Source organism: Pongo abelii, chromosome 2 (genome assembly GCF_028885655.2).
Source record: "Pongo abelii isolate AG06213 chromosome 2, NHGRI_mPonAbe1-v2.0_pri, whole genome shotgun sequence".
Taxonomy (NCBI): Eukaryota; Metazoa; Chordata; class Mammalia; order Primates; family Hominidae; genus Pongo; species Pongo abelii.
Window position 1 is genome coordinate 193,754,224 of NC_085928.1, and position 12,144 is coordinate 193,766,367.

Genomic DNA, 12,144 nt, shown 5'->3' on the forward strand with positions numbered 1-12,144 from the left:
GTTTGTTTAACAAAAGGAAGTTTATCACTTGATTGGCAAAGCTGTCACAAGGCAAAAACAAAGCTCATTCATATGGAAATGAATGGAGGAGATAAATGAAACTCAAATGGTCAAATTTTTGTCTCCTAGAATCAGCACAGGTAAAATGTTTGCTAGGATATATGGCTGAAACTAAGGTATAGGAATCATGTTTGGGGATTATATACATGGAAACCACAGTGACTAGTAATAGAACAAATTTAGAGGCCTTTGGCATGGAGTTAAATTTTAAGGGTTAGAGTTGGTTGGGAATTGAAATGCTTTGTTCTGTCTGTAACCACACCAGAAAATTATTCATTCCTATTGTCAGTAGGTAGTCCTGAGTCATCTTTTTCACTAAGGTTGGATTATCTTTTGCCTTGTGACAGTTTCGCATTATGTTACGTAAAATTTAGTAGGAATATATACTTTGTGGTTTTGACTATTCCACCTTAGAACAAAACATGTTTGTTAAAAGGCAATTGAAAATATCCAGGAAGTATGAGGACTTCTGTACAATACTTAAATGAAGGGGGGGAAAAAAGGAATGTTTGGTGTTATAAGTAGACAGCTAAGCAGAAATAGGATCCAAATCTTTGATGAGAGATAAATAGCTTCTAATTGGTAGGCAATTTTTTTTTTTTTTGAGACGGAGTTTCATTCTTGTCACCCAGGCTGGAGTGCAATGGCGCGATCTCGGCTCACTGCAGCCTCCACCTGTCTCAGGTTCAAGCGATTCCCCTGGCTCAGCCTCCCAAGTAGCTGGGACTACAAGCACGCGCCACCACTCCCAGCTAATTTTATATTTTTAGTAGAGACGGAGTTTCACCATATTGGCCAGGCTGGTCTTGAACTCCTGACCACAGGTGATCCACCCACCTCGGCCTCCCAAAGTGCTCGGGTTACAGGTGTGAGCCACTGTGCCCTGCCATTGGTAGGCAATTTTACCTACCAGGTAGAAAAATTTTGAAACTTGCTACTTCAGAGGTGGAATAGGCTGAACATGTAAATTGATTTGAAGTTTAGAGAAATTCATGGATGACAAGTTTGATCAATAAAAGACAGTAGAGGATGTTTAACTGTCAGTAATTTTTGAGAGTATTTTGCGGGAACACGAATCTTTCTGGGTTATGACTGTGACATAGTATTGACAGAGACTTTTGCTCTGGGTAGGTGAATTTCATATTTTCCTATTCAAAACAAGACACCAGGTTCTTAAATCTAGCTGTTTACTTACTGATTTTCTTCCTTTCTTTCTTTCTTTTTTTTTTTTTTTTGAGACAGAGTTTTGCTCTTGTTGCCCAGGCTGGAGTGCAATGGCACAATCTTGGCTCACTATAACCTCCGCCACCCGGGTTCAAGCAATTCTCCTGCCTCAGCCTCTCGAGGAGCTGGGATTACAGGCATGCGCCACCACACCCAGCTAATTTTGTATTTTTAGTAGAGACAGGGTTTCTCCATGTTGGTCAGGCTGGTCTCGAACTCACAACCTCAGGTGATCCGCCTGCCTCGGCCTCCCAAAGTGCTGGGATTACAAGCATGAGCCGCCGCGCCCGGTGTCTCATGCCCGGTGTCTAATTTTAATGTCTTCGAGTATAACCAGTACTATAAAAGCCTGCCTATGGTGTTAAAAGATTTATCATATCAAGATTCAGCAGTTACAAAAAAAGGTTCAGCAGTTTCACACTGCTGTGTAAAGCACTGCTTTCTGAACTATAAAGGTGCATACCAGGAGATCTTGTTGAAGTGAGATTTATGTTTAGTAGGTCAAGGATGGGACCATAAAATCTGTTTCTTACAATTTCCTCAATGATACTGATGCTGTTGGTCCATGGATAAGGATGCAGAGCATGAAACATACATCCTCTGCCTCCCCTGTACCTCTGTTGCTGCTCAGTACCGGGAGCACGCAGTTCCATTTTATTTTCCCAATTTGTTACCTTTGTCCTGGTGGCACTGACCTTCTTCCTTGTCCTCAACATCTTCTTACGTGAGTTGAATATGTGTATTTTGTTTGTATTCTCTCTTTTTAATTAATAAGGTTCCCCAATATCAACTCCAAGCCCATCACCATTGCCTCGAACTCCGACTTCCACTCCAGTCCACGTGAAGCAAGGCACTGCCGGCTCTGTTATTAATAATCCTTATGTTATCATGGACAAGCAGCCGGGGCAGGTGATTGGAGCCACCACTCCCAGTACAGGTGTGTATTAGATCCATATTTGTACCATCTAAAGGGTTTGATCTTTTATTAAAAATGTAATCCTGCCATGACTTGGTAGCCATATAATTGGAGAATGAAATCTCCCATAAACGAGAAGCGAGAATACGTAAAAGGAAAGCCAATACTGTTCCTCTGAGGGGAGATTTACTCTGTAAAAGTTGCATTTTTTAGAATTTACTTGAGTTTTCTTTTAATTTCTAAAAATTCAAAATAAGCCATAATGAATGTTCTTAAAAGAATAGTTGATTTTGTTTTCATTTGGAAGACTTACTCTTTGGGGACTGTAAGCAATGTGGTTACTACCTCTTCCAAAGAAGCTTTTGCTAACCTTGTGGGCCACATACAGTTCCCCCCAGTCAAATAAAAAAATGATATTATTTTCTTCAAGGAACACCCATTGTGCTTGTGGGAGAGGAAATTGAAACCTGCAGTTTTAAAGAGAACTCTAATAGGAAAAAGTCATCCTTGGGTTCACCGTGTTCCTCACTGTAATCCCATGCAACTATGTCATGCTTTTTAGGTTTTTTTGAAATGCTTTCTCTAACATTATTTTATTTATTCCCTTCAGTTAACCTGTATTTATTATTAATTAATTAATGTATTTATTGAGACAGAGTCTTTCTCTTTCACCCAAGCTGGAGTGCAGTGGCGTGATCTCGGCTCACTGCAACCTCCACCTACTGGGTTCAAGCAATTCTCCTGCCTCAGCCTCCCATGTAGCTGGAATTACAGGCATGCGCCACCACACTCAGCTAACTTTTGTGTTTTTAGTGGAGATGGGGTTTCACCATGTTGGCCATTCTGGTCTCAAACTCCAGTTCACCCGTCTCAGCCTCCCAAAGTGCTGGATTTACAGGCGTGAGCCACCACGCCTGGCCCATTCAACCTGTATTTAAACAGACGCTCCTAACTATAAACTTCCCTGAAGTTTTCACTTCTAATTAAGAGAAATAGAAGATAAATAAATGAAATAAAAGGGATGATTATAATATAATGAGACTGATTTTTTTGTTATTTGTTTAACCTATTGAATTTAACACATGAGTATATGTTGGGCTTTTCCAAGCAGTTTTTTTTTTTTTTTGGAAAGGCTAAATTTTAATAATGATTATAATTGTGGAATGCCCTTAAAAATTACTGTGTTCAAGGCTTACCCAGTACCTTTCGAACATACTTAGGGATGCCAAATAGGTGTTATTTCATGATATTTTGTTTTAGGAATCAGCCAGAAGTCTTTGGAGGCAAATTTGGTAAATGGAATAAATGATTAAATACTATTTGGGGTCTTGACTTGTTGACTATAGATACTATGACTAAATTTTTTTCAGACTCTAAAGGCAGTTGTACAAATGGAGTATAAAATGTTTAATGTTGGCCAGGCGTGGTGGCTCATGCCCATAATCCCAGCACTTTGGGAGGCCAAGGTGGGTGGATCACCTGAGGTCAGGAGTTCGAGATCAGCCTGGCCAACATGGCGAAACCCGTCTCCACTAAAAATACAAAAATTAGCCAGGTGTGGTGGCGCACGCCTGTAGTCCCAGCTACTGGGGAGGCTGAGGTGGGAGAATCACTTGAACCCGGTAGGTGGAGGTTGCAGTGAGCTGAGATCAGGCCACTGCACTCCACCCTGGGTGACAGAGTGAGACTCCGTCTCAGGAAAAAAAATAATAGTAATAATAATGTTGGCAGCATTTTGGAATAGGCGTAACTTTCTGGTGAAATTACTTTGAAGAAGCTAGCAGAATGCATATATTCTGGCACATTTGTTAAACAGTATCATTATGTTGTAGTGTCTTATTGTATGAGGAGCAGAACATACAAGTAGAATATGTTATAGTGTCTTTTATTGTATAAGGAGTAGAATATACAAGAATATGCTACTGTTTATTGTACACGGAGTAGTCTAAAACAAGTGACTTTACTACTTACTCTTCTGCATGTCCTTACCAGCTTCTTACCTTCTTCAGGTTGAGCATGATATCAGCTTCACAGGGATGGGTCCTTAAGGGTTTTTTTCCATACTAGTTTCAGCCTTAACAATGAGTTTTCAACCCTTAAACGTGAAAAATAAATAGTGGGAAAGAGGGGAGGATGGTGGAAATGCTTTACAATTACATTTTGTAAATTTTACTTTGTTTATATTTTACTTTTAATTGTGCCTTGCTTATCAGGAAGTCCTACAAACAAGATCTCCACGGCTTCTCAGGTCTCCCAAGGAACAGGTTCCCCTGTTCCTAAAATTCATGGAAGTAGTTTTGTAACATCTACTGTCAAGGTAACATTCTTACTACGTTATTACACTTTGCTAGCTTCTTTTTCTTTTCATTTTTAAAAAATAATTTTTCAAATGGAGATGGGGTCTCCCCATATTAACCAGGCTGTATTGAACTCCTGGCCTCAAGAGATCTCCCACCTCACCTACCAAGGTGCTGCGGTTACAGGCATGAGCTGCACCCAGCCACTTTGCCAGTTTCTGAACATAGTATGTTCACCCTCAGCAAGAATGTGTCAGTTGATGATGCAAATTTCATAAAATGGAATCTTCAAGCTGTTAAGTGTCTCTAGACTTTACTACCCCCAGACTTTACTAACTTACTTGGATCTACTGCAGACTTTACTACCTCACTTGGATCTTTTCATAGTGTCACAAATGCTTCACAACACTTGTGTCAAATAGTCACCCAGTATCAATTTAAAAACTTACTGTGGTAAGATTATTTATTTACTTATTTGAAAAGTTTGTTAAAAATATTTCCTTATAAAAATACTCATCTGACCTCTTCCCGTTTGGACACCTCTCTCTCTCTCGCAACAGAGAGCTGCTGTCCTCTCCCCTTTCTTTTGCTTATTAAACTTTCTGCTCCTTAACCCATAAAAAATAAAAATAAAAATTTAAAAATATAAAAACATTCATCTGACAGCACATTCCTATATTTGCACCACGAAGAAGTAAATATACAAATGGCTCCCAACTTACAGTGGTCCAACTTAACGATTTTTCGACTTTACCCTGGTGCAAAAGCAATATGCGTTTAGTGAGCCCTCAGCTTATGCTGGGGTTATATTCAGATAAACCCACCATACGGTGAAAATGTAGGAAGTCAAAAATGCACTTTTGGCCTATGATGTTTTCCCCTTACGAGTTTCTCAGACGTAACCCCATCCTAAGTCGGGGAGCATCAGTGTTTCCTTTTCCATGTGTTAACCGTTTAGTTATTTGAAAATAATGCTTACCTCCACAGAGTCTCTCCCCTGCTCCCCTTTTTCTGGGTAAGCAGTCCTTTAAAATTTACAACTCCAAATATGATCTGACCTGTTCCAGTCAAATGACTGGTGCCTGACACAGCATTTCTTTTATTTAGACACTAATGATGATATTGAATGACTTCCTGGTCCAAGGCGAGGCTGTTCTCTAAATTCTGTGCAGTGTGTTGGCACTGTTATATGAATGTCTGAATTATAGTAATCTTGAAAGTCTTAACTCTGCTGGTTTAATTTTTGTTGTTTGTTGGTGATCATTTTACTTTACAGCCTAGAAGTGTTCTTCATTTCCAGATTTTGACAGATTACCTCTGAGATTTGCATTTTGTGTTTGAGAATTAAAGAGAAACTACAGGAGTTTTTTTTTTTTTTTTTTTTTTTTTGAGACGGAGTTTCGCTCTCGTTGCCAAGGCTGGAGTGCAGTGGTGCAATGTTGGCTCACTGCAACCTCCTGCCTCCTGAGTTCAAGCCATTCTGCTGCCTCAGTCTCCCAAGTAGCTGGGATTACAGGCATGCGCCACCATGCCCGGCTAATTTTGTATTTTTAGTAGAGACGGGGTTTCTCCACGTTGGTCAGGCTGGTCTCGAACTCCCGACCTCAGGTAATCTGCCCGCCTCAGCCTCCCAAAGTGCTGGAATTACAGGCGTTGAGCCACTGCGCCCGGCCAGAACTACAGAAGTTTTGAATGTTGACTTTTGTTGTCTTTGCCTGTGCTAGATTATTCAAGTTTTTTGTTTTGTTTGTTTTTTAAGTTTTTATTGAAAAATTTTCCTTTGTATTCTAGGTGTTCATTGAGTAAATTTTGCAAATCAGTTGTGAGTACTTTTAAAAGAGAGTATATACTGAAACATTGCAGCTGCCCGTTTCTTTCATTTATTTATTTAGTGCCTAGGCTCCAGGGATATAAAATTAAATACAGTCCCTGTCCTTTAGTGGTTTACCAACTATCGGGGAAGACCAATAAAGTCAACCAAATGTTAGGGGTAGTAAGTTAGAAGTCTTTCCAGTGTACAGCAGGACACAGATGAGTGGATTCTTGCCAAGTTACAGCTTTTCTTTGCATTTGTTTTCTAAAACAATATTAAAATGCAGGTGTAGAGGCTTGGAAGACCCCAAGGAATTCTAGGTTTTTTTTCTTTCTTTCTTTTTTTTGTCGGAGTTTTGCTCTTGTCGCCCAGGCTGGAGTGCAGTGGCGTGATCTCGGCTCACTGCAACCTCTGCCTCCTGGTTCAAGTGATTCTACTGCCTCAGCCTCCCAAGTAGCTGGGATTACAGGCACCCGCCACCACCCCCGGCTAATTTTGTATTTTTAGTAGAGACAGGGTTTCTCCGTGTTGGTCAGGCTGGTCTTGAACTCCCGACCTCAGGCGATCCACCCACCTCTGCCTCCCAAAGTGCTGGGATTACAGGCGTGAGCCACCGCGCCCACCCAGTCTTTTTGTTTCTTTATATTGCTAGAGAATGTCACAGGTTTGTATTAAATATAAGTGACTAGATATCTGAAATCACCCATTTCTCCTGATTGTAAAATATGTATTTTTACACACACAGCAGGAGGATTCTTTGTTTGCATCTATGCCACCTCTTTGCCCAATTGGGAGTCACCCTAAGGTTCAAAGCCCCAAACCTATAACAGGAGGACTTGGAGCTTTCACAAAAGTGAGTATGTATTAGGGCATTGTCCCACAAGTCATAATACTTTTTGTGGCATGCTGGAGTTCATTGCCACTACCCCTACAACATGTTACTTTTTAGTGGGTCTCAACTCCTCATTCTGAGACGTGCTTCCATGTATTTAATGATGTCCTCAGGGCAGCGCTTGGAGTCCAGCAAGATGGGGATTCATGGAGCACAGCGTGTTTGTTTCTGTCTGCTGTCATTTGCCACAGTCTCTAAAACAAGTGACTGTGTTATTACAGGAGCACAGGATCAAGTTCAGATCCTACTTTTGGTCCCTTTAATAGCTGGTATGGACTGTATTTAAGCAGTATGTATATTTACCCTTCTGGTGGAGTCATTCTTTATGTATCAAGTTTCATCAATTCATTAATCCCTGCAAACGGAAAAGAGTCAGATATTAGCAGCTTTATAAAATGGGATGTTTATGGATGTTTATTCAGTGTCATTATCATTTTTGTCGCAAGGTGATCATCAAACAGGAACCTGGTGAAGCCCCTCACGTGCCCGCAACAGGAGCTGCTAGCCAGTCACCACTGCCGCAGTATGTGACTGTGAAAGGGGGTCACATGATAGCTGTGTCCCCTCAAAAACAGGTCATAACTACTGGAGAAGGGATTGCCCAGTCAACAAAGGTTCAGCCCTCCAAGGTTTGTGTTGGGTAGAGATGGGAAAGTTCACTTGTAAATGATGTTGTTTGCCTAAATAATTGACAAGTGCTGAAAAGATTCAGGGTGACAGGGTTGCTAATCCCATAAGAACCTGTGGGTGAAAGCCCAGTTGGAAAAACAAGGCTGTTGGTGTGAAAGTCTTCTACTCCTGTAGTAATCGTTGGCAAGAGCTGGGTTATGTATTACAAAGGATCCCGGAATGGTCCAAGAGGCAGGGGAACACTGCTGTCTCTGGCAGTGGAGGCAGAGCTGACTCATGGGCACAGCTTTCTACTTGATTCATCTCTAAAAGGTATCCGCTGTTGACTTGTTTATTTCTGGTAGGAGAATGCTGTAGTTTATACCTCTGATGTTTGGGCTGTTACCTATTTAATGATTCTTAGCTTTCTGTAGAGTTCTTTTTTTATAATTTGGAGGTACAGGGGAATTAATGTATTGAGAGAATGTTAAAATAGCACATAGAGGCCGGGCATGGTGGCTCACGCCTGTAATCCCAGCACTTTAGGAGGCTGAGGTGGGCAGATTACCTGAAGTTGGGAGTTCGAGACCAGCCTGACCAACATGGAGAAACCCCGTCTCTACTAAAAATACAAAATTAGCTGGGTGTGGTGGCACATGCCTGTAATTCCAGCTACTCGGGAGACTGAGGCAGGAGAATCGCTTGAACCCGGGAGGCAGAGGTTGCGGTGAGCTGAGATTACGCCACTGCACTCCAGCCTGGGTGACAGAGCAAGACTCCATCTCAAAAAAATAAAAATTTAAAAATTTAAAAAAAAATAGCACATAGAGCCATGTTTTCCTGAATCAATTGGAAATGTAGCCATGCATCACCTGATGATGGTACATTCTGAGACATGTGTCATTAGGTGATTTTGTTGTGTGAACATCACAGTGTACTTAAATCCAGATAGAACAGCTAACTACAGACTTAGGCTGTATGGTGTGGCCTACTGCTCCTAGGCTGTAAACCTGTTTGGCATGTTACTATTGAATACTATAGGAAGTTGTAATAGAACAATAAGTATTTGTGGATCTCAACATATTTAAACATAGAAAAGGTACTGTAAAAATACAGTGCTATAATCTTAGGGGACCACTGTTATATATGCAGTCTGTCATTGACTAAAACATCATTAATGTGGTAGATGACTGTGGTATCAATATTGAGTGCTTTTGTATATGCCATGCTTGTATTTATACATTATCTATAATCCACACACAACCCTGGAGGTTGGGGATTTTCATCCCTGTTTTACAAATGAGGAAACTGTGGCTCAGAGGTTAAACAGCTTCCTTGGGAGCATTACAGCTAATAAATGACAAAGTGTTTAAAGTCAGGCCTGCTAACTCCAAGCTCCCCATTCCAGAACTAATGAAAAGTGGTTGTCTCTAACCTCGGTATGCTTTCAGAACATTGGGGTTAAATTATCTCAACTTTTGGCAGGTATACTCTAAAGCTATTAAGAATATTATATGGGCTGGGCGCGGTGGCTCACACCTGTGAGCCACCTAACACTTTGGGAGTCCAAGGCAGACAGATCACTTCAGGAGTTTGAGACCAGCCTGTCCGACGTGGTGAAACCCCATCTCTACTAAAAATACAAAAACCGAGTGTGGTGGGTGGCATGCACCTGTAATCCCAGCTACTTGGGAGGGTGAGGCAGGAGAATCACTTGAACCCAGGAGGCAGAGGTTGCAGTGAGCCAAGATTGTGCCACTGCATTTCAGCCTGGGTGACAGAGGGAGACTATCAAAAACAAAAACAAAAAAGAATGGCCAGGCATGGTGGCTTACACCCGTAATCCCAGCACTTTGAGAGGCTGAGGCGTGCGTATCACCTGAGGTCAGATGTTGAAGACCAGCCTGGTCAACTTGGTGAAACTCTGTCTCTACCAAAAATACAAGAATTAGCTGGGCATGGTGTCGGGTTCCTGTAATCTCAGCTACTCAGGAGGCTGAGGCAGGAGAATGGCTTGAACACGGGAGGTAGAAGTTGCAGTGAGCCGAGATCGCACCATTGCACTCCAGCCTGGGCAACAAGAGTGAAACTCTGTCTCAAAAAAAAAAAAAAAAAAAAAAGATGTCATATAGATGTTTTTCAGCTTGAAACCCAGCCTACCTATCTAAGGAGAATGAATTGTTTTAAGAATAGCCCAAAATCTAAAAAGATTTTAGATGCCAGATAGAGATTAGGATCAAGTTAAAAATTCATAGTGAGGGCTGGTCGCAGTGGCTCACACCTATAATTCCAGCACTTTGGGAGGTCAAGGCAAGTGGATCGCCTGAGGTCAGGAGTTTGAGACCAGCCTGGCCAACATAGCGAAACCCCGTTTATACTAAAAATACAAAAAATTACTTGGGTGTGGTGGTGGGCGCCTGTAATCCCAGCTACTCGGGAGGCTGAGGCAGGAGAGTCGCTTGACCCCGGCAGGCAGAGGTTGCAGTGAGACGAGATCTTGCCATTGCACTCCAGCCTGGGCAAGAAGAGCAAAACTCCATCTCAAAAAAAAAAAAAAAATTCGTATTGTTGTCGGTGGTTCTAAAATCTGTGAGTTTATTAACTACTTCAGACTTACCTGGTTATAAGAAGCATCTGCTGATAGCTACCTAGGCCACCATCTCAAACTTACTGCATCGGAATCTTCTTGAGATCCCTGGGAATCTGGGTTTTTAATAAGTGTCCCTGCTGATTCATCTACTTAGGCAGCAGATTTAGGAATCATGGTGCTACAGCATCTCATTTGACTTTGAGGCATTCGTAGCCAGAATGACAAGACAGGCATCCCCAACTGCTTCCTAGTGCTCCCACTGTGGTTCTGGCCTCAGGGTTTGAATTCTGCCAAAATCCGTTAGTCAATCAGTTATTGTCATCTGAACTTCCTACTCAGGCTTGTCCTATATGTACCTCAAAATCTGTTTTGCTTCACATAGGGATATGTGGTGGTTTTGCCGATTTCTGCTTTGAATCAACTTAGCATTGCTGTTTATGTTAGAAGCTCTTGGATAAGTTACTTTCCGTTTTTTGCCGCTTTGCATATTGCCAATCTACTCCCTCCAGTGATGCTGAACAACTGTACTGACTTGTCACATGGCCACCTACTTAATGGTAAATGTAAGGTTGGAGGAGATAGGTGGGTCTGTGCCACAATGCCCTAAATATGGTTTAAGGGCATCTAAAAAGAAAAACCACAGCAAAGTGTGAAAGAACTGCAGAGAAGCAGTAGTGCATGAGATGACGCCACTGTTTATCCAGGAAATGGAATCCATGATTAGCAGTTGAGATAAGGAGCTGTCTGCGAGTACAGACTGTTCCTGGTTATTGCTGAAGTGCATTCCTAGAAACTATGCCAGAGAACAGGCTGGGTGTGTGGTTCATGCCTGTAATTCCAGCACTTCGGGAGGCCGAGGTGGGCAGATCACCTGAGGTCAGGAATTCGAGACCAGCCTAGCCAACATGGTGAAACCCTGTCTCTACTAAAAATACAAAAATTAGCCAGACATGGTGGTGTGCATCTGTAATCTCAGCTACTTGGGAGGCTGAGGCAGGAGAATTGTTTGAACTTGGGAGGTCAAGGTTGCAGTGAACCGAGATGATGCCACTGTACTCCAGCCTGGGAGATAGAGCAAGACTCTGTCTAAAAAAAAGAAAAAAAAAGGTATGCCAGGAAACAGGAGGGTGGCAAAAAATGGCACTGTTTTACCCTCCATACAACTTTGGGACAACAGAAACACAGCTGATCTTTTTCCTGAAAGTGGGGAGAGGTGCTGCCTTTGACATGAAAAGGGACAACTGAGGAATAAGTAGTTCCATATGGGAAGGAAGCAGTGTGTTAAAGTAAAAGGAGCATGAGCTTTGCAGTTAGAGCTTGTTGCAAATCTCAGATCTCAGCCACTCATTACTGGTGTAACCTGTGCAGGTTCTGAGACGTGGTCTTTCAGGGTGTAGAAGAATTAGAGATTGTATATGAAGGACCTACCTAGCACAGAGCAGGTGCTCAGTAAATAGTAACTAATGTGAATATCAGGCATATCCATGCCTAAGTACCATGGTAATGGTTATCAGTGAGCACTTAACTTGTAAACAGCCATATTTTTTAATATCTGGAGGGAAAAATCTCAGATACAGACTCTTCCCCTTCAGTTTGCTGAAGTAAATTCTGACTTGCCACAGGTATGTGTAGGAAACAGGGAGGGCAGAAATAGAAACATTTAATCAAAGCATGAATCGAAGTTAAGTGTATAACAAATACAAAACAATGGGCGTCTGCTTTCTCAAGCTAGTAGGAAATTAG

At 41.8% G+C, this 12,144-nt stretch overlaps 1 protein-coding gene across 13 annotated transcripts in view; it reads left to right on the forward strand.

Annotated features, from left to right (window-relative positions):
* YEATS2 (YEATS domain containing 2) overlaps positions 1-12,144 on the forward strand; it is a 112,155-nt gene that overhangs the window by 54,783 nt on the left and 45,228 nt on the right. For all 13 annotated transcript variants that reach the window (XR_008524093.2, XM_054553060.2, XM_063722363.1 and 10 more), the window contains 4 exons: positions 2,060-2,221; positions 4,414-4,517; positions 7,056-7,163; positions 7,649-7,831. Coding sequence is in view for 12 of the 13 variants with exons in the window: in XM_054553060.2 (XP_054409035.1) it covers positions 2,060-2,221; positions 4,414-4,517; positions 7,056-7,163; positions 7,649-7,831 (557 nt within the window). In the remaining variant the exon portion in view is untranslated. The remainder of the gene's footprint in view (positions 1-2,059; positions 2,222-4,413; positions 4,518-7,055; positions 7,164-7,648; positions 7,832-12,144) is intronic.